The 22,415-nt window shown below is 42.4% G+C and overlaps 1 protein-coding gene across 2 annotated transcripts in view; it reads left to right on the top strand.

Moving 5' to 3' along the window:
- Nucleotides 1-22,415, top strand: part of tle5 (TLE family member 5, transcriptional modulator) — a 57,691-nt gene that overhangs the window by 1,701 nt on the left and 33,575 nt on the right. For both annotated transcript variants that reach the window (XM_049588716.1, XM_049588717.1), the window contains exon 2: nt 20,328-20,416. In XM_049588716.1, the coding sequence (XP_049444673.1) occupies nt 20,328-20,416 (89 nt within the window). The remainder of the gene's footprint in view (nt 1-20,327; nt 20,417-22,415) is intronic.

Here is a 22,415-nt window from a genome sequence, read left to right on the forward strand (position 1 = left end):
TCTGATATGGTGCCATAAGAAATCTCCCTGAAACCAAAATGTGGTGGCTTACCTGTATTTTCCCCTCTCATATCAGTTCTGGCTGCCATTTCACCCTGCCCCCGCAAGGGCACATCCAACAAAAAGCCAAGTCCAGCGCAGGTAAACACAACAGCAAAGAAGACTGTTTTGTTGCCAGCTACTGTGCCCTCTGCTTCTCCCTGGCAACATCTTGTCGCCACCACTAGTTCTTTTACTGCTCAAAGCGGAAGAGTTGTTTGCTAAAGCTAGAACCTGAATGTCTTTTGTGACTTGAATGGGTTTGCCCTTTGGCAGTCAGTCTGTGTGGCAGCCTGATTGTGGTGCTGCTGCTGCTGCTGCTGCTGATGTGAGCCAGCTGATGTGTGTTCTCAGACTCGGGAGCAGGATGTGAGGATTTGGGAACCTCTGGCCTGGCTTGTCAGATGAGTGAAATCCTGTATAAGCCGTGCGTCCCACAGAGTTCAACCTAAGTGTTCTGAAACTGATGATCTAAAAGGATGCTTGTTTTTTTTGTATAATACCAACTACAAACCAAAAAAACCTAGCACAGTTTAGACTGTTCACTGTAGACATATCCTCAGTCATATACCTGTCAGTGTATTAGATACAATCTTATCATGGCTACTTTTTTAATTAAAAATGGGAAATGCAAGTGGGATAGAAACAACTTAAGGGACTCCATTTTGTGCTTTTCATACTTCTGCCAAACATCTCAAAAGTGACCATTTCAGATTAGCAGTTGCATGGTTTGAACCGAAGTAGCTATGTTTTTTAGCCCATGCCATAATCAGGGTTCAGCTGTAATGTCATTTATTTATTTATTTATTTTCACTTGCCTGGGTGGGTCAGAATCCTTCTTTCCCAAAGTCCATTTTTACTTGCCTCTTTACAAATTATTTTATTTATTAGTAGTTATCAAATAACAGCAAAGACTAAAGTTAATTGTCATGTTTAATCTCTTTTTTAATTAAAGTAATCGGAACAAGGACACAGTGTGTCATAGATGCAAATAAACATTCTTGCATATAGAAAATAACTCGGCAATTCCACCTCCCTCTCTCCAGAGATGGATTCGTTAGACACTCACAGGCTTTTTTAACACCACCCAACTTAACTCTTGTTTCCAGGATAATTGAAATTCTCGCTCTGCTTTCAGCTCATAAACTTTGATTTTACCTGCCGTCATTTTCTGGCATGTGCTAATTGATACTGCACATGTGCAACTCTCTTCAGAATTGAAAAGGAAGAGCGATGACTCACTCCTTAGCTACTTCCGTCATCAGCTGCCGAAAAAAAACAATGTATTTAATACTTTTAGATGTACTAGCCCAACATGGCATTTAACTTGCCCCGGACAATCGGGCTATCCTTATGTTAAACCCTGACGGTATTACAATGTTTGTATTGTTTAGTATGTACCCACTGAGTGCGGTGAGTTATTACCTCCTCAAAGCATGGTGGGATATCAACATTCGCCTGGAGGCTTTGTAGTGCTTGCAGAAAAAAGTCATTTCAGTGGTAGAAAAGGATGTTTATTCTCTCTCAGGTGTGGATAAATGCAGTTATTATAGTTTGTGGGATCCCTTTTTTGATTAAGAGAAAAGTAAATTCTTGGAGAGAGAGTCGTAGGTTGCTCATTTATACCATTCTTTCTAACAAACAAGCCTTAGGGCTGCTGTGAATCTGCGCCGACTTGGGGCAACAAAAAGTTTATCTTGGGTGCGTCGGTAATATAGGCAAACAAGAAAGGACGGCAGAGGAGATACCCACACTGATCGTAGTCAAGGACTGACACATTTGCTGCTGTTTTTACTCATGTTTTTGCACTTTGAGCACCTTTTTTGTGCACTGACGTCTTAAATAAATAGACTATTTTGCATTATTCTTAGTTTGTGGACCTTCATGTGGCTTTCTAGCCCAGTTACATTGGTGTGCGGGTATCTCCTCTGTCATCCCATTTGACATGGCCACATTAATGAGCAAGAAGTAAGTCATGTGATTGTGCTCTTTCTGTTGGTCTTCACCGTGTTCCCGAAGAGGAAACCTTTCAGGGATGCCCATTTATAATTATGTTCAGATAATATTTACCTGCACTTAATTTCGGGGAATTACTGGGACGAGATGTCACTTTAGAGCCCTGTTTTCACCACCCTCCTTCCTGTGAGTGAAGTGGTGAAGCAGTCACCTCCTGATGGGGTGAGAACCCAGTCACCTTCTCCAAGGTGAGAGCAGCTGGGCCACCGCACTCCTGTCTGCCTGCCTGTCTGATAGGAGGTTATTTTTCTAATCCAATTGAGTGCCCTTATGCTGCTTGATTGGAGTATTAAGACCCAACACACAGGATTAAAAATGGGGTTTGGGAATTTAGGATGTCTCCTCACTCGTTCTGCAGCTGCTTCAGTTTTAACCTGCTGCAACTAGCCATTTCCGTCCCTCCACAAACACACCTGTGCTCTGACCCCCCACCTCCAACTGTGGCTTTAAACATAAACGTACACACACACACACACACACACACACACACACACACACACACGTCTTCCCTCTCTAAATCCTCTTCTTCCTCAGCTGCTGCTGCTGCTGCTGTCACAGGGGCCCGAGGATGGGGAGAATGTGTGACACTCATATAGATATGAGTGTCAAAGATAAGGAGCTGGAGGATGAGAGTAACAGCACTGCCTCATAATGACAGATGATGGATCTCTCAAACTGACTCAGTCAGCACCGAATCTGCTTTCCTTCTACTTTCCTTTGTTCTCTCTGCAGTGACATTAGTGTTCAGTGTTCATATGATGTGAACAAAAGTGTTACATTCCCACTATGAATATACACAATCAAGGACTCTCTCATGTATGATGCGTCTGATTTAAAGCAGCAGAGGACTTGCAGAGGAAGCTGTATTGGCGTCGGAGCTGATGTGCAGTCACACTGCATTAAAATAACGTTAAGGCATTTCCTGTCAGAATCGTAGAAGATGTTGCCTTTTCCTGGACACTTTAGACAATTTGTATTGCTAATGTAAAGTGTGTGTAAAAGGGCTGTGTGGCTTTTAGCTGATTCATAGAAATAAGAAGGATTTTCCAGTGTAACACTGTGTCAGGACATTTTCTGCATTTGGATGGTTGCTGCTTTCTTTCTGCATCTTCCCCAGTTTGACATTTTGGTTTTTGTAAATGGGCACATATTGTGTGTAATAGTCATGCCTAGTGGAAGTGTTTTAAGGATTTAAATGATTACACTGTAAATGTAGTGCTTTTCAAGTGCAGTTCACTACTTCACAGAGAAAAACTCCATTTATTAAGTACAGCTTGATATAGCCTATTATTTACACGAAATATTTCAGATTTTATGAATGATTTTGATTTTTTTTTTTACTTGCTTGGTTTATTGACTAGTTGGCATCTGATTAGATGTAGCACTCTGAATCTCGTTGTATATTCTTTGTACAATGACAAAAAAGGCTTTCTATTGAAGTGAAATTGCAACTTCTTTTACATGCACAAAACACTCTTTTTTTTGCCCTTATTCCAAAGAATACAGTATTCCCACCAAGCTGTTTACATGGCTAATGAAAATGAATATTCCACTCATTTTCACATTTACATGCATTCATACTCCGATTAACGTGTTCTAACATGTCGTGTATCACGTCAAAATATGGAGAAGTGAAATGGTTGGGCTGCTTGTGCCATTTTGCTTCTTTGCATCATATCAGATTTTTTTTAAGTTTTGACAGACCTGTTTGTATGTGCAAACACTGCCTCCATCTTATGTTCCTTCAACCTGCTTCGTAAAAAGGTTGGCGATATTGTCGCAGATTCAAAATCTGTATCAAAGTTGGTTGTGTTAAAAGAAGGTGTGTCGTCTGAACAGAAAGACTTTTATCTAGCCCAGCCACGCAAACAGTTGATGAGTTTCGTACAACGTATCCATGACAATAGACAGAGTTGACTGTATACGGACAAGAGGCAGTGTGTTGCAAAGTGCGATTAAAAACCCCAAATGAGATGCCGATTGTGCCGTATCCTACATATTTTAATCAGAAGATGCTATATTCTGAGAAAAGGCCTGATTTAGGATATCCAAACTGAATATGCTGTTTACGTGATCCGTATAAAATTCAGAATATTGTCATGTTTGGAATAATAGTAGAAAAGTAGTGTGCATGTAAACATAGTCATTACATACAGAAAACAAAATCAGTGAGCAATGATTTTGTCCTTTTCAAATAGTTGTCCCATTTAGGCACAAAGGAGACCACAGTATAACAAGGATTCATGTGTCTTTTAAGTCAATGGGTGCATTTTAATCCACTGTCACAGGTTACGGGCACAGTTCATTGGTTTAATAGGAAAAAGCCTCATTTGATAGTGGCACAGTGCCTGACCCAGTTGATAGCATTTGCCATATTGTTTGGGTGTTGATTAATCCTAATGCAGCTTCAACAAAGCTGGCTGTGGCGTGAAAGTGGAGCAACAGAAAGGCCCGGTGCCAAAGCCGGAGAGTAGCACAAGTAATATGGAGGCGAAATCCCCTGAGCCCACGCTCCACTGTAGAGATGGCCACAGGTTGTACACACACACAAACACACACACACACTGAGACACAGACACACTCCCTCCTCCTCCTGCTTGTCTCCCTTTATCATGCGTTTCCTCCCAGATCTGATGTAGTGGTGGGAGGGTCAGGGGCAGAGGGTGCACAGGCATTATTAAGCCCACTTGAATTAACAGGACAGCCCCCAGCCTTTCCTCTAAAGCCTCCAGCTGGGGGGAGCTTAATCCCCATGGTCCCCTGTCTCGCCCATTAAACAAACTCCCCCCACCCCTTCTCCGCCGCTCTGCTGCACACACACACACACACACACACACACACACACACACACACACACACACGTGTTCATTTCTGTGTGTGTGTGTGTGACACACGTGTTCATTTCTCTGTGTGTTTGTGTGTGTGTCTGTGTGTGTGTGTGTGAGCAACAAGCCAGGCTGTGTGTGTTTGTTGGTGGGGGGTACTAGACATTGAAGCTTGCACACCCACACACACACAGAAGAAAGCATGAGCACGGCACACACGAACATACACTTTAGCTCTCTTCTCTGCTGGTAATTATTGCTCTAGTACATGCATAGAAATAAAGGATTTTTTCCCTTTCACCCATCAACAGCAAGGACACACACACACACACACACACACACACACACGGACATTCTTACCAGCCTCAAGGGTCTTATCTGCTTTTTGTATCTGGGGAACAAATTGAATGTGGGGCTTGACACACGCAGGCCAGCAGATGTCTGGGTCGTTAAGGTTAGGCCAGCTGATTAGCATGACAAACAGAGCCCCGCAGAGCCCACAAACACCCCCACCCTGCAGGAGGCCCTGCCTTTGAGTGGCCGAGTTGAGGCCACGGGTCACAGGTGATGTTGATTTTTGTGAAGGGCCACAGTGGATGATTGTCAAAATGCTTTGGGGTTGGTTGAAAGGGAGGGGTGTAGACTGGTGCAGCCCATCTCTGACTGAACACACACACACACACACACATACACACTGACTTGTACTTAAGTAGGCAGAGGGGATACATTTGAATACACATTCAAACCCTCTGACTTATACCCCCTTTTCTTTTTGGGGGGGCTTTTTATGCCTTTTTCTACCAGGAGAGAGGTCCCCAGCAGGACTCTCACCGGGAGAGTGTTGTGCGTAACGATCGGCATATTAACCCCTAAAACACATGGATCCCCAGGTATATGCACTTTCGACCTGTTTGACTCCAGCCCGTTGTCACAGGTTTCCATCCAAATTTTGCACAAATCTGAACCAAATTTTCAGAGAATCTGCAAAAGAAAATGCAGAATAATGTGCATTTCCATCCACTAACATTATGCAAATAACAGGAGTCTTCTTATCTGTCCACACATATCTTTATGTCTGTCGCAGTTTTTCATTTCCTCAGTGGAGCTGAAGCTTGAGTGGATGTTTGAGTCACATGCTTCCTGTAGGTCGTAATTTATTTGCTTAGTCTGTTTTCATTGCACTGTATTGTGTTTTGCTTTTTATCCATGGACAAATTACGAGACAGTGGGCGCCTGGGCACAAATAAGCAAAAGGCCACACCACTTCTCCTACACAGGAGGAAGATACACAGACTTTGTAGTGGTTTTGCATCTCTCTGTAGTCTTTATGCATCTTTTTTTTGGTTGTGCGTCTCACTGAGGCAATTTTGTGTCTCTGTTGAATTAATTTGGTATATTTTTTGGGGGGTTGTTTTGTGTCTCTGTGGTAATTTTGTGTCTTTTTTGGTAGTGTTGTGTATCTTTGTAGTCATTTTATGTCTCCTTGTGGTTGTATTGCCTGTTTTTCGTAGTTATTTTTGTCTCTTTGCTGTTCCTTTGCATCTCTTTGTGGTCATTTTGTGTCTCTTCAGTGTTCCGTCTTAATTTGAGTGGCATTTTGGAGGTGAAAGCTACAGGGGGCCATGACACCTTGGGCCCTTGGGCCTACCCGGTAGACCTGTTCAGTAATCCATCCATGCTTTTATTGACACACCACCAATTAATTACTAAACTGTTTGCAATATTGTGACCTTTTTTCAAATTCCTGGCTTTTCCACTAAGTATTTTTCTGTATTGCTGTTAAAGCACTCCACATACTGTTAAAGTGCCATATATATTCCAAAGGGATGCAGGGAGATGAAGAAAATTCTGGTATTTCAAATGTGAATTTGTTGGCCATGTTAAGGCCACATGAGCCAGCAGCTTTTTAAAATTTCTGTCTGTCCAGCAATATGTAATTAATTGTTTATAAAGCAAGTCTGATGAAGTGTCGGCAAGTGAAGATTTTCAGTAATGATGACTCTGAGATGCCATACATGACAGTCGTATGTCAGCAATTTCAAATGCATTCTCCTTGGAGAGCATTTTTTAAAGCTCTGTATGTGGTGCCCTATATAACACAGCTTTAGGTGTGTTGTTCACATTAGTGTGAATGCGGCTAAAGCAAAACAAACACACACACACAGACTTTGTGCGCCATCCCTCCGGAGTTCACAGCACACACCACAGCAGCCTCTGGCTTGATGGAAATACTGAATCAAGGTGACAGAAAACATGTCACCACTCTATGAATGATGCCGCCCCTGCTGGGCCAATCAGTTACACAACTTTCACCTTGTGTTTATTTATTGTGTTGGTCATAAATAAGTGAAGAAGAATCTGTATGGACTGTGCGGAGGCCAGGGGAATACAAGACTGCTCACAGTGTGGTTTATTGCTGTCGTCAGTTAAAACATCATCAGCTGAACACTGTCAGAATTATTGTTACCATGTGATTATAGCGTAGAAACCAGGGCTTCCCCTTTAACGTTGATGAAAATAAGACTTGCAAGTTGTATCTGTACCTCTTTGTCTGCTCCGGCCACTTTGCCTCACACAAAGTACCGCAGCAAATTCACCAGAAAGACCGTGAATTTAAATCAAAACAGATGTCAGCATCAGAGTCGTACCATATTTTTGGTTTTGCTCAAGTCCGTTGGAGCTACTGATGTGAATATCTGTGTGTGTTTTTGTTGCATTTACTGACGTATATGTGCAGTATATGAGTGTGTGCAGATATGTGTGCATTCCAGCATGACTGAAGGATGCTGTGCGTGAAGAGGAAAAAGTAGAATGGTGATGAATTTGTGCTTGTGTGTGTGTGTGTGTGTGTGTGTGTGTGTGTGTGTGTGTCTACGTGCATGTTCACACATGCAGTCGAGAGCTCATCGGGTGGTGTGTGTGTGTGTGTTTTTTGTGTGTGGGAGGGAAGATGGGGGGTGTGTGGAGTGGAGAGGCTGCATCAGTATTCAGCAGTGGCTCCCTACGAGGAGTGTGTGGGAGGTGGGAAGGAGGGAGGGTAGTGGTGGTGGCGGTGGTGGTGGGTGGGGCAGCCCTTCCTCAGAGCAGAACGGTGCGATGGGCTGGAACAAAGCAGCTCGACGGGGGGCTGCCGGATTGGCCTGCCCTGGCCAGGGCCCCCAGACCTGCCAAAACGCAAGGCACTGCACCAGTTCAGACAAGAGAATTAGCTGCTCTGTTTGTGTGCCCAGGAGCAGTAATGCCCGGACTGGAACAATATGCCACCTCATCTCCACCAAGATCTCATTCAGACACCATGAGGACTCACAGCAAGGCAATGAAAACCTCCCTCGTTCAGGGGGGGGTGGGGGGGGGGGTGGGGTGAGGACAGACATCCACTATGAGACAGGACTGGTTTAGATAGTGTTGTATTCAGAATCTTATTAAACATGCTTGATATTTGCAACAGGACACCCTGTCAGCTGTGCCACTCAGGCTAATGAAATTTTGGTGGTGTAAGCGGGAATTCAGACTGAAAATAGAACCATGCTTAAAACAACACCAGGGGTCCCACTGGAGAGGGCATGTTGCTGAAGGTACTAGTGAGAACACAGAAAATATCCAGGAAGTTCTGATTTAGTAATAGACTGATTAGTTTGAAAGATTATCAGACAACAAAACACACACAGTGCACAGCGGTATGCAATACTACAAAACATTTTACAACGGGAAAGTTGCCATCGATTACTTAGAAGAGAGCGAGTGATTGAGAGGGAAACGGTGGCATTGCACTGTTCTTGTCACAAAGTCTTTTACCAGACGTGTACTTGCATTTATCTGGCCAATGCAGTGGGTTACTGGATGAAATAACATTGCATCGTTGCAAAAGTTTTGTCTTTATTTATTCCAAATGGCCACACTTGTAGGAACGGTGGAAAGTCCGCTGTGATAGTGAAGAGTGAGAGGTGATAATTGTTCAAATATGGGGATAACTGAGCACACTTTTGGACTTTCTGTTCTTGAAGGCATTCATAGTGTTGCGCTCATTTGTGCATACAAAAAGGAAAAAGGGACAGAAGTAGGTGTGTAAAGAATTAAAAAAAGATATGAAAGAGAATTTTAAATCCTTACATCCTTACCTCTGAACTGTCTTCTGTCTGTGTGGTGTGTAAAGTGGACTTGCTTGTTGGAATGTCAGTTACAGAAAGTTAAGCACACATTCAGCCAACTCCAGTCTAAGAAAGGCGTAGGTGCAGGGGACGTCAGACGCTGTTTGACCATTCAGCCCCTAAGACTGAACTTGAGTTTGATTAAACCGAACCAAACAGGGCAGGTGTGAAAGCACCCTAAAGTTACATCCTCACTAATATTTTTCATTTTAAAACGCATAACAATTGCTACTTGTAGTCCTAGCGTCCACACTACTTTGGTGCTCTGGAACCCCTAAAACAGAGACCTTTGAAAACGCTGTTAACCCTGCTTTAGTTTCAAATCATCAGGGTTGCATTTTAGTCTGGACGTCACGAAAGGAACTCTTTTGGAAATGGTGATGCAGATATTTATGTTTGCTTGTCAGGTTAAAACATCACAGTTAGATGTACATACCTTCTGTGATATTATTGTTTTTATGTGGGTACCATTACTCCTTTCCCATTACCATGACTTCCTCTGACGACAGATAATACTGTTGTTCGACACCGCTATACTATGTCATCATGTTTGCTTTGTAATGTCTCCCAATCTGTTTTCCGCCGCCTTGACCATATTAAACACGTGTTACTTTCAGTAACAGTCCACCTCTTTGTCAGTCCAAGCAAAGAAAGCTCTGGTTTTACTTTTCTCCATTTATTTAGTATTTCTGTAACTCAGCAACCAACCACAGAGAAGACAATCTGCTTCCTGTTAACACCGATACACACGTCTAGTGTATGTAAGTGGCCATGTGTATTTTCAGGCATTTAGTATGGATGGGAATTAGTTATGAAATTCTGCTGAAACACTTGTGTGTATGGAGAACAGTTTGTTGTAAAATGAAAACGTTAAAGTGTTGATGCACCCTAAAGCTAAAACCAAATGAATGAGGAGCCTGTTTCATTGACACTGTACCGTCTGTGTGAACGTGGCCTAAAACTGGCTGAAATTTCATTAAGGTATCGCATTAAGATTAGATTGGGACTCATACTGAAAATTAAATGGCTTGGATTGGAGTCAAGGGAAAAAATAGCTCTACCTTTTAAAACTTTTAACATGTGCACACGCTACAACGTTAGCGCCGGCACCTCTGTTGAGCAGACGAAACAGAAGTTCCCTGGTGTCAGCCACATGCTGGCACTTCAGCTTTCCGCTTTCATTGTCCACTTATTTGTTGCGAACTTTGGGACTAATCTTCCTTTCCTCCCTACATGTCTTCCCTCCTTCGCTGGCTGTTGTAAGTAATAACCTTGGTTTTTACAAGCAGGCATCAATCATCTGCACAACCGTACTGGGTGTAATCTTAAAGCCCCCCTTCTGCGAGGCTGGCTTTAATCTCAGCCATGGTCTCCAAACCCACAGCCCTGTCGGCCTCACCACTTTCCCCACTCTTGACAAATTGCCCATTTCCCTTGGCTTTGCAATCTCTGCACTATTTTCCTGTGTGCGTGCGCGTGTTGCGTTATAGCGTGCCTGCCCCCACCTTGTGTCTGCTATGTTTCTGTACATCTACCTGTGTGTGTGTGTGCCTCTGTGTGCGTGTGTGTGTTTGTGGGTGAAGTCTACTCATTTTTGTGCGTCTGTGTTTGCAGGGCAGTGTGCCTTAAGTGTCATATTTGTGTGTGTTTGTACTGTGCGCTTGGCTGGCCTTGCGCAGGGGGTCAAGACAGTTCTGCGGAGTGGGGAGGGAGGCTGAGCCATGCCAAGCCTATGTTTGCAAGGGCACTTCACTCGAAGTGATAAAAGTAGAATAATCCCCTTTAAAGCGTCTTAACGAGGTCAAATCTGTTGGGCTGCAAGGGGGAGGAGTGTGTGTATGTGTGTGTGAGTGTATGTGTGTGTTTATATTGTGGGGATAACTCTGCAGAAATGGGGGTAAGCCTTGGCTTGGTTCGTGAGAGATAATAATCAAAATCTAATTCCTGGCCCAAACAGGATTAGGCTCTCCCTGCGCTCTAAAGCCCCTGTCCAGAGCGGCTGAAGACACAATCCTATTCCTCAGCCTCCTCTCATACACACACATAAACACACACACACACACACACACACACACACACACACACTGAGCAGCTAACATAGCAAGGCGCTCTTGGCCCAGACAGAGTTGGCCGAGGTGAGCTTGGATGCAGGCCAGTTAGCCCTGACCCTCTCTCAGATCACTGGGCACATACGCTTTAGTCCAAACACTAATCTGGGATATTTAGATGGAATTGTTTGGTTGGAGCTATTCTTAGATGGAGGATGTGATCTTGTTTGGTGCTTGTGTATTAGCAAAAGGCTTAAGCCCTCAGCGTCTGGCTCGGTGAATCATGTCATGATGGATTTTTGCTGAGAGGTTTGCCCACATGTTAAACACATACCCCACGTGTTGTATTCACCAGAGCCAGACATAGTTATCCCCTTCAGCAGAATGAACGCTACATGTAGACACTTTATTTCAGAGGAAATGAGCCCAGAAAAAAGGGAATATCTTTGGATTGGAGAGTTGTGTTGAATTGCCCCAAATTTATAGCAATAATGCATCACATTTAAACATCACTTTCTGTGCCTGCTCTCAGCACCCTTTTTACATCTTTCTAAACCACACACATGCTGCACTTACATCCAGGCTTTAATTTACCCCTATAATTTCTAATCTCGCCGCCAAACTAAAAAAAAAAAGGCTAGTGATTACTTTGCTTTCAACAGGCACACTTTCCCTTCTTCTCAGCCTTTGCGTTATCTTTGAATAATAATGTGTTTGTGTCTGAGATGGTCAGAGGAGGTGGACAGCTCAAATGGCATCCATGGGACTGTTGCTATGGAGCAAACAGACAGCCTGGCGTTGAGAAACAGGCCAACTGCTCGTCAGTGTCGATCTTCTGCATTCATTTAAAAGTGGGAGTGAGATAACATCCAGTCATTAGTGAGTGATTACAATGCCAAGGCTCCATCCCTGCCCCCAACTCACACACACACACACACACACACACATATACCACATGCAAACACACTCCAACTGAGATGTAAACAGTCAGGCAGTGCTCCAGGAAATACAATCCCCACACTGCCGCTACCCTCAGGCAGGATTTATACTGAGGAGGATGTTTTCCAATGTATCCTGCTGTTATTGTCTGTGTGCATTGTAATTGTGTGTGTGCTCAACTTGTGTGTCCAAAATTCTCTACTGGATATATGTACTGTATTCATGTATTGTTGGTGTGTCTAATCGCTGTAGTGCGGTCCGTGTGTGAAGCCGAGCCCCCCCTGTAATCTCCATCCCTTCCCGTCGCCTTTGTCGACTGATCTATGGAGCAGAAACAGCCTTAGCCTGATTCTTATTTAAAATAGACATTATGTTTCACAGTAGATTTCACATGGATTGGACCAGATGATGAGGCCAGGAGGGGTGTATGTGTCTGTGTGTGTGTGTAGGGGGGTGACGATGAGTGGGCTTTGGGTTGGTGGGTGGGGGATGGGGGTGGGGCAGCAATTTCCTGAAACGATGAATCCCATTTATTCGCTGAAGACTGTCTCAATTGCCTCACCAGCGCACAAAGCTTTTTAATGCTTTAATTACGTCTCAAAGGAGCAGGGCAGAATCAAATTAGAGATTGTCCTACATTTAGGTACTGTGTGTGTGTGTGTGTGTGTGTGTGTGTGTGTGTGTGTGTGTGTGTGCGCGCACTATGCAAATTTTGCATGTGAGAGAGAGAGTGTGTGTGGGCTGTTGTATCCTTGTGTATGATTCATGGCAGTGAATATTTGTTCCTCTGGCAGCCAAGCATCATACACAGAGGCTTATCACACCCCACACACAGATGCACACACACACCTATTCAATGTTAAGGCTCTCTGTTTTGCTCTAACACACACATATCTTTCTCTGTCACATTCACACTGTCTAGGCTATTGCTCTGTAACACAAACAAAAAAGACACACACACACACACACACACGTTAGCCTAGCCTCTCTCTTGCACAAACACATTTTCACTTGCACAGCGTGTAGGCACCTTTTTTGTCACAGCAGATGGCATGTGTCACAATATTACGGCAGTATTTCATTAACATTATGGGCATCCATCTGTTGTGGGCTCTCAGGCCCCCATAGAGCACCTTGTTTTGGTCACTGACAGAGAGAGGGATAATAAACATTGTTAGCTGTGTATACTGCACAGAGCGAGGAGAGCCCTACAAAGCCTGGTTGTGTAGTGGCTAGAGTATCAGGGCAGCACTGTGAGAATCGTCCTTCAAACTCCCGCACTTTGCCGGACATTTTTATCCAGGATTTAGCCTGCTTTGTGATGACCTTGATTTAGAACGTTAGACTGTACTTAGTACCATGTTTCACATCATTAACAAAGCAAAACAATACCATACCATATGACTGTTCTAATACTTGTGCTAGCAGTTGTGTGTGTTACACACCAGGCAAGATTATCACGGTGGTGTTTTCTCTTAAGACCCAGACACACCAAACTGACGTCAGAGACCTAGCGGTGACAAGGGCCTCCTGCCGCGTCATCTCTCGTCAAGGTGTCTCGGCCAAGTTGCACATGAACACACCAAACTGACTGCCAACAAGCATGTGTGCTCTGTGCCTGCAGGAAAAGACATACCCCTCCATACCATCAGACCGCAGTTGTCTGTAATCGTCATTCAAAAAGAGCAACCGGAGGACCGTCTTAACGCTAGTTAGCCTGTTAACAGTACAATCAATGTTGAAAGAACAGGCCATTATTACTGCGCACCAGTTAGTAGTAACCCAAAATATTACAAAGCGTTTTTGCTAAAGTGCTCAGTGGCTTAAGAAAAATAATCTTACCTCATGTAACAAGTTTGTTTCGACCTCACTCCCTCTCCACTTCAGCTCTTTGTTTGTATTTCTCACTTTCATTTTTCTTCTCATGAGCTGAGCTGAACAGCTAATCAGAGTGGTTTCATTTAGCAATGGCCTCCAACGTGCAGACACTGATTCAACATTCTGTATTGGCAGAAAAAAGGCCAACTTAAGCTGATGACACCCTGCACCGACGAGGGCGGCAGACACTCATGGCAGCCCAACTCTGACCGACGGTTGGCTTGGTGTGTCAGGGTCTTTAGCTGTAGGGGTTCCTTGTTTTATAATGTCTTTTTCAATAACAAAACTTTGACTTAAATCATCTCAATTCTATTTGTGTCCTGTGAAGCAGGGTCATGAGCTAGCATGTACGTAGGGCTGTTGAGATAACTGTAATACCATGGTATTGACAAGCCAACCGCAGGGGATGGCAAGCAACAGCCACAACTTATGTATTCAAGTTCTTTTTTCTTTTTTTGATGGAAGTGCCAGGAATTTATCCTAAGCTACAAATGCCAGCTGCCTGACAAGGCAGCGAGCGTCTACTCTGCACTGAGCAGAGTTGACAAATATTCAACTTTTGGTTACAACACTGGGGCCATTTTTCACTTCACCTTTTACACCACCATCAGAGCAGAATACCACAAAGACCAACTGTCACATTGCTAAACAACAATGGAGGAGAAATTAATAGCTTCAGCACTTCCCTTCATCCAGAGCAATTACCACAGACTGTAAAAATAATGGAAGTAGCTACTGTGACATCATTCATTGGTTCATGGACGCACATTTGTAGCCTTGAGTAGGGCATTACGGCTGTCAGAATTTTGGCTTTTTGGAGTCAGAAGTGACCATATTTGGGTGAGAGGCTGGAGCTGTGAAGGAGTGAGGGGTGGATCTGACTGAGAAGATGAGGAGCCATCAGCAGACAACTTATTACACAAAGCGGCCCATCTTTAATTATGTGTAACTTTTACCTTAATAAAATGTGAACGCTGTAAAGACCTTAATCGTTATTTGTACCAGGCTGTAAACACATTTACCTCTGCTATGAAGATGGGCATTTTAACTTGGGGGTCTGTGGGTATTGACTGGCTTTGAGAGCCAGCCTTAAGCAGCTGTTCACAGAACTGCAGTTTTTCGGCACTTTGTGTTGGCTTCGTTTTTCAGCCTCAGAGGTTGCCACTTGGAAAGTACACTACCTTGTGCCAATGGTTTTAATTCTGTGGATATAACGAATCATAGCAACCAAACATAACCAAAGCGTCTCAACTGATGAAAACATTTCGTCCCTTATTGCACCACATTGTCTCTCTGTGTTCTGCATTTAACAAAGAATCAGTATTTTATTTGATATAAAACTGTCATCTTTGCTATTTAAAAAGCAACTGTATACCTAATAATAGCCCAACAATTAAACTAATTTATAAAGCACTAAAATCAGGATATATGAAGTAATCTACAAAACAACAAAAAATGTTGGTAATACCAAATATCAAATACCATGCTTTTGAACCACCCTCAATTCACCGCAGCAGTCCTACGTATACATAAACCTCACCTCCAGCCAAGCTTTCAAATTATTGCCAGCCATCAGCCAAATAAGGCCACATCTAAGCTGCTGTTAGTAAACACATCCATCTCTAATCTATGTTGGAAATCTGTGAAACATTTCAAGAAGAAGGTGAAGTGTGACAGTTATCTTGTTGCTCCAGGCAACCAGATGTTGACCTCCGCTATTTTCTTTAGTCTGGTTGCCCCTTTTGGCATCTATTACACCTACATTTAAACATGCCCTGTAACCATTTGATTACATATGTTTGACTATATACACATGTACTATCACTGCTCCAGTTATACAAAATTTTTCAACCATTCTGACACCTTAGGTAAACAAAAGCTGATGGCCCAGTAGCTAGTTGTAAAACTTATTGTCGGGCCCTGCGTGACGTTACAGTTTCTACATAAATGACTGTTCCCAGCTGTAATGATGCCTATAAAGATCATAACAAGCTGTGATAAAGAGTTGTTCTTCAGAAGTTCACACTGTCGTCATATCAGTGATAAGATCCCCAGAAAGCACAGCCATCACTGCAGCAAGTTTACAAATTCTTCTGACTGATATTTGATGGGTTTAATTCCTTTTAGCCATGCTGGCAGCATGCCTCAGGGGATGGCAATGTCGGTCGGTCCACCACTTTGGCCCAAATTAAATTTAAAAGTTCCTGCTCTCCTTTTCTTGCTTCCTTTTCCCATGTCTTCCTCCGTCTGTCTTCTGTGTCTCTCCTGTTATTCCCCGCGGAACAGGATGCTCTACCTGGGGCTGTTGACTGAGAGAAACTTTGGTATTTTAAACGTTTGCATACTGCGCTACACAGAGAGGAAATCGGATCTAGGGCAACAGCTCTACCCTCGGGCACAGGGGGTAACCTGTAGGCAGACACACAAACACACACATGCACACACACAGTGTTCAGAAAGCAGCGCAGGGAAGAGTTATTGCAGTGTGAGTTACATGGCTGCCTGTAGCTAAGTGCCTTGTGTTGACACAGGCTCTGTGTGGCACAGACCCATATAGCCAAGCTGTTGTTTGCTGAGTTTGGACCATGCCATACTGGCCGGAGAGATAATGGAAAAGGTTATTCTGCTTTACAGTCTGAGCCTCCGTCTCCGAGCAGCAGCTTGGTTTGTGTGGATTGGGGGTTTCTGTGTGTGGCGACAGCATGATAATGTCAGCACTTCTCATGACATTTGAAAGTGTAATGGCTGAGGTCACTGTGCTTGTCACTGTTTTGTGGGACTGTGTAGAGGTTTTTTTGAATGACCTCCTAACTGCCTGTCTTTTTCTTCCAAACCTAGAGCTTCTTTTTACGTAATCTAAAACATTTAATTTAGTGTCCAACCCCCTATAATACCATGACCATGTATATGTTTACCCTGGGAGGCTTAGTTAGAATTCATCCCCAACTCTTTACCATGTTAGAGCTAAGCACTGCTGACTGAGCCACAAAGCAAAAAATAATTCAGCCTTTGAAGCAAGCAGGTTCATTCCTACAACCTGAAGCAATCCTGTTGCTTAGCATATTCTCTGGCCATGGCTCTGTGAATGCGAAGCGGCCTATTTGTAGTTAAAAATGAAGCTGAGCGACATGCCGTGGGGGGGCAGGGTACAAAGCGACAGGTCATTCCTAACAGCGGCGGGCTAGCTTCCCGTAAGTGCTGCAATCAGATTTCTGATGGTTTTTTTATGCCTGCTCAATCGTAGTGGGAAAATGTCGATTTTTTTTCTCTTTCCCCACCTGACCCATTATGCAGCCTGCTGAGAAATAATGAGATTTTGTCCCTATTTGGGTTTGATGCTTGCTGTGCTCCAACACACAACCAGGCCGTCCACCGCTGCCTGGGGAATGTAGTGTGGACTGAATTACAATAAGGGCTAATAGCAACATCCAGGCTAGGTGAAGGAGCGGTGATGTAGCTTGCTGTGTGAGGCCCATACAAAGTCTTTTTGACATTACATGGGTGTCATTTTGGTGTAGTTTTATCCAATGTGCCTTTCAGTAAACATCCATAGTGATTGTTTTCATTATTGATCAGTCTCCAATCTGTTTTCTTGATTAACAATAATCAATAAAATATCAGGAACTTGTGAAAAGTGCTCACCACAATTTCCCACAGACTGAAGTAATGTCTTCAGATGTGTTGTTTTGTCCAACCAGCATTCCAAAATCTAAAGATGTTCATTTTACTACAGTATAAAACTTGAGAAATGCAGCAGATCCTTACATTGGAGAGCCTGGAAAGGGCAAATATTTACAATTTTTGCTTGAAAAATGACTCAAACAATATCAAAACCATTGTATATTAGCATAATAGTTTGTCCCCTGGCTAACAGATTAACTGACTAATTGTTTACTTTATTGCAGTTTTCAAGTAATCTGTACAAAAGGAAAACAGCACATGAGCAAACAGTAATAGACAGAACAAGTAGGTGAGGTATAATAAGACATAAATAACTGAAAACAAGCCAATGGTAAGATCAATAATCTGACTAAGTATTTAATCTCTATATCAATTAGGGGTGGGAATCATCAGAAGACCCAAGATACGATATTATCACGATACTTGAGTCATGATACAATGTTACTGCAATTTTACATATATTGTCATATGCTGAGTGTTGTGATAAAATGTATTGCGATATATTACCTTGTTTTTAACTGTAAATTATGTAAAGCAAAAGTTTGTCAACATCTGTTTTCTCTAATAAGTAATAAGAGCACTATAATAGGTTTTAATCTGTTTATCTCACTTCAGTCATTGTTATTGCAGCAGCAAAATGTATCTATTGAACTGGAAAAGTAATTGATTATATTATTCTAGTAGGCTACCTAAAGTTAAATTTGTATTTGTTATATTAATAATTTACATATTAAAAAAAAAGACTGATGAATCGATATTGCCACACAAAAATATTGCGTTACTATGCTGTATCAATTTTTTTCCCCCACCCCTAGTATCAACCCCCTTGATTGTTTTTGTAGTTTGCTCCATTACACTTTAGGGCTGCAACTAACAACAGCTAACAATTATTTTCATTATCGACTAATCTGCTGCTTACTTTTGTTATTAATTAATACATATTTCAGTCTATAACACAATTTCCCAGAACCCAAAGTGACGTCTTCAGTTTGCTTCTTTCATTCAACCAACAGTCCAAAACCCAAAGACTCTTCATTCACTGTAATAAATGACAAAGAAAAGCAGCAAATTTTCACATTTGAGAAGCTTCAACCAGCAAATGTTTGACATTTGTGCTATTAAAAAATGACAGAAATGATTAATTCATTATCAGAATAATTTGCGGTGTTCTTTCGATCGACTAATCATTTAATCGACTTGTTGTTTCAGCTCTATTACACACATTATGTTTCTGTAATTTTACTTCTTTAATCCGTTTGGCTTGGCTGCTGTTTGTATCCCCATTTCTGTGATACATTGTTATAACCACCCTTGTTATGACGTGGTCACACATCTCTTATCCAGTTACTATAAGTACTAAAAGAGAACCATGACTTTTGTGTGCATCGTTTCTTTTACTACACTTTACTATTTACTATACTTGTGTTTGCACATGTCATCAAGCTAGTTTGCTGTCTTTGTCAAATAGCTGTCAGTTATTCACTCGCTCCACAGCAGGAAACAGCACTTCAAAATAAAAGCTCTGTGCCGGAAATTCAATGTACGTAAGGTGTGTTTTTTTACCAACTTGACGTGTTCATGAGTCACTTGTGGTCCATTCAGAATGGACCTGCGACCTACTTTTGGACCATGACCCACCAGTTGGGAACCACTGTTTTGATATATCGTTACTTTGTTCTACTTGCGTAAATGTTGTAAGGTACCTTAACTTTTAAGGTATTTGATTCACCAAATTAGCCACAAACAAACATTCTGGTTTAGTCTTTTTCAACTATAAAATATTTCACTTGACTTATACCATAACTACAGTATATCACTACCACAATTACATTTATTCGTATAGTGATAGAACATGTTACCCCTACTCCACTAATGCTTTACAGCATGTGCACAAGCACTGCTGTGAGTGTGTGTGATGCCGCGGTGTTTTAAAGAGAAGGTTGACGTCAGTGGGGGAATTTAAGAGAGTTTTAATTTGGAGCTATATTTTTTCAACACCTCAAAGGTCTCAACATGGTCTCCACCAAATTCCCTATAATAATATTTATAAAAGTGTGTTACAATCATTATTTATACTCCCAAGATTTACTCAAGCTTGACTGGGTAGGTTTATGTATTGTCACCCAAACTGAACCGTGGAATAACAGTAAGGAATGTTGGGATAATAACACATGTTGGATTATAACCTTGACTCTCTCACGTGTCAGCAGGCTGTTAGGGCTCACAACATATGCTTTTGTTCATAATGGTCTCAGGTAATAACTCTTAAAGTTGCTTCTGCTCTGTAAAGATGCTGCTGGAGCCAGACCAAAGACAGGCAGAGTATGGGTTCTGCCTATAGAAGGTTAAATAGGGGTGTGTCGATATCCATTTATGGCTAATTGTGTCTGTGTGTGGGTTCGGCTCATGTGCGTGTGCAGTGATTGATATATAACAGAGCAGTGTAAGCACAGAGGTTTAAACATTTGGCAGAAACAATGGGTATACATGTTTCTGCTTTTATGCATGCACAGTTTTAGTCTTGATTCTACACAGGGTTTTTATGCACTTGGCCCCATGTGTGTGGAAACATACTTGGCAACCAGTGTCTTCGTAATGTCATACCCGTTGGTCTGCGTCAAATTGAAAACTGCTCGATTTCATGTTCATGTTTTTAATTATTTCTCTCACTCCGCTCTCTTTTTCATCTTTCTTACTCTTTTCACTCATTCTTTTTTTAACTTTCCCCTCTCTTGTGTTTTTCTCCTTGGCAGGCTTCATCGCAGCAGCTGAAATTCACAACCTCTGACTCCTGTGACAGGATCAAGGATGAGTTCCAGTTCCTTCAAGCACAATACCACAGGTGCAGACAGAAACACTTTCATGCGAGCATATCTCCAGGCTATACATGGATCACTTAGTGTTTTGCTTTATTGAACATATTTTTGTAACAGTAGCCACAATGTTAAACTGCAGAACTGAGCTGCATTATGGCTGCCATGCCTAGGCCAGAAATTGGGTTTTAATAAGTAAGTGTATGGCGTTAATCAACACTTCATTTCACATAATGTCACATACACTTGGGAACTAGCCAGGTTTTTATTTTACAGGTCTTTCATGGGAGGTTCCCTTGAAAGAAATATAGATTTTGACACTAATTATAGGTAAAATAAAGATGGTGTTCACTTGGTACACTTCCAGTTGATACTGTAAGATAGTGTAATTTTGCTCAGTGCACAACAAATCTACAGCAGGGGTGTCAAACTCATTTTAGGTAATGGGCACCATACAGCCCAGTTTGATCTTAGATGGGCCCGACCAATGAAATCATCGCACAATAAACCTATAAGTAACATCAGCCCCAATATTTTCCCTTTTTTATGTGAAGAACTACAAGTACATTCTAGACGTAGACGTTCGTCCTTTTACAAAAGAGACGCACAGCCTGAGATGTCTTAAGAAAAATAGATGTATTTTCAACAGTATGTCTCAGTTTTTCCACATTCAGTCAGTCTACTTCTCACTCAGTACGTTTACGTGACACTTGAAAAAAAAAAAACAATTATTGCCTTAATCCGACTATAACTGCACAGCTGAAGTGCACGTAAACGCGTTACTCCAACTAATATCGGAGTTCTCCAACTCCAATTAAGACACCCAGATAATGTGATTGGAATTCGATTTTCTCCGGCATGTATACGCCTTAATTGGAGTTAAACTAGACAATGCATGTGCACATGCTCCAGACCCCCCACGCTGGCGTATGACCCCAGAACAGACAAGACATGCTATTGTTGTAGCCCTCCAACAGCATACAGTGTTCTTGTCTGCCTCTCGAAATCACCATGACCACGAGGGATAGCATGCACCTTATCTGCACAATCAGTAACGCGTACATTATGTACTAGATGAACTAAGCTGTACGATTATCCATCTTGCTGTTGTTCAAAAATGCCGGTCTGCCACCTGACTCCAGTTGTTTATTATTAAGTGCCGTAATAGGTCAACCGGAAAGTGGGCCATATTAACCCGCTGAAACGACACATATCGCCACCTAGTGTTGAGGAGGACACGTTCCTGTCAGTAATTCGATTTTCTCAGTTGCATGTAAACTGGGACAAGGACAGAAGTCCGATTAGATGCCAAAATCGAATTTTGAGCATAGCTCGATTAAGCTAAAACGTACTGACTGCCATTACGAGCCTGAGCTCACTCCGAAGTCATCGAAATGGTGCTTGGGCAGTGATAAGTATCGTCAGAAACCAATGAAAAAATGTGTCCTTTAATGTCTGCATGATACACGTCTGGTAAAGTCTAATGGCGCCCGGCGGCGTCAGGGGGAAAGGTGGCGGGACAAGGACGAAAGTCCGAGTGGAGCGCTTGGGAGGGATGGTGGATGGGTCCAACAAACATTGACCTTCACCCGAGAGAGAGTTGTTGGCATCTCATAACATTTTAAAGCCAAACACTGTTCTTTTTCCCTAAACCTAACCACGTGCTTTTGTTGCTTAAACCCAACCATGTTTGTTTGTTGTTGAAGGAAAAAAAAACGTCAATTTGCGTTGTTGTGTCGACGTAGTGTGTTTATTTCCTGTGAAAATGGAAGTGTATCTTGAAAGAAGACAATGCATGTAACAGACAGAACTTGACAGAGTGTCCCAGAACTTCAACAACCAATGCACCTGGGTGGATGTGGATAGTCCATGACGAAAACATCAATATGTGACAAGGTCGTAGTGAGAATGTGTTGTCATTATATGTGCGTTTATCCATACATTTCATGATACAGGTGTGATACAGTCTGATACAGATTCTCTGATTCCCCTGAAGCTGCTGATTGACAATATTTTGCACAATATTCA

Source organism: Epinephelus fuscoguttatus, linkage group LG10, assembly GCF_011397635.1.
Source record: "Epinephelus fuscoguttatus linkage group LG10, E.fuscoguttatus.final_Chr_v1".
In the NCBI taxonomy this organism is placed as follows: domain Eukaryota; kingdom Metazoa; phylum Chordata; class Actinopteri; order Perciformes; family Serranidae; genus Epinephelus; species Epinephelus fuscoguttatus.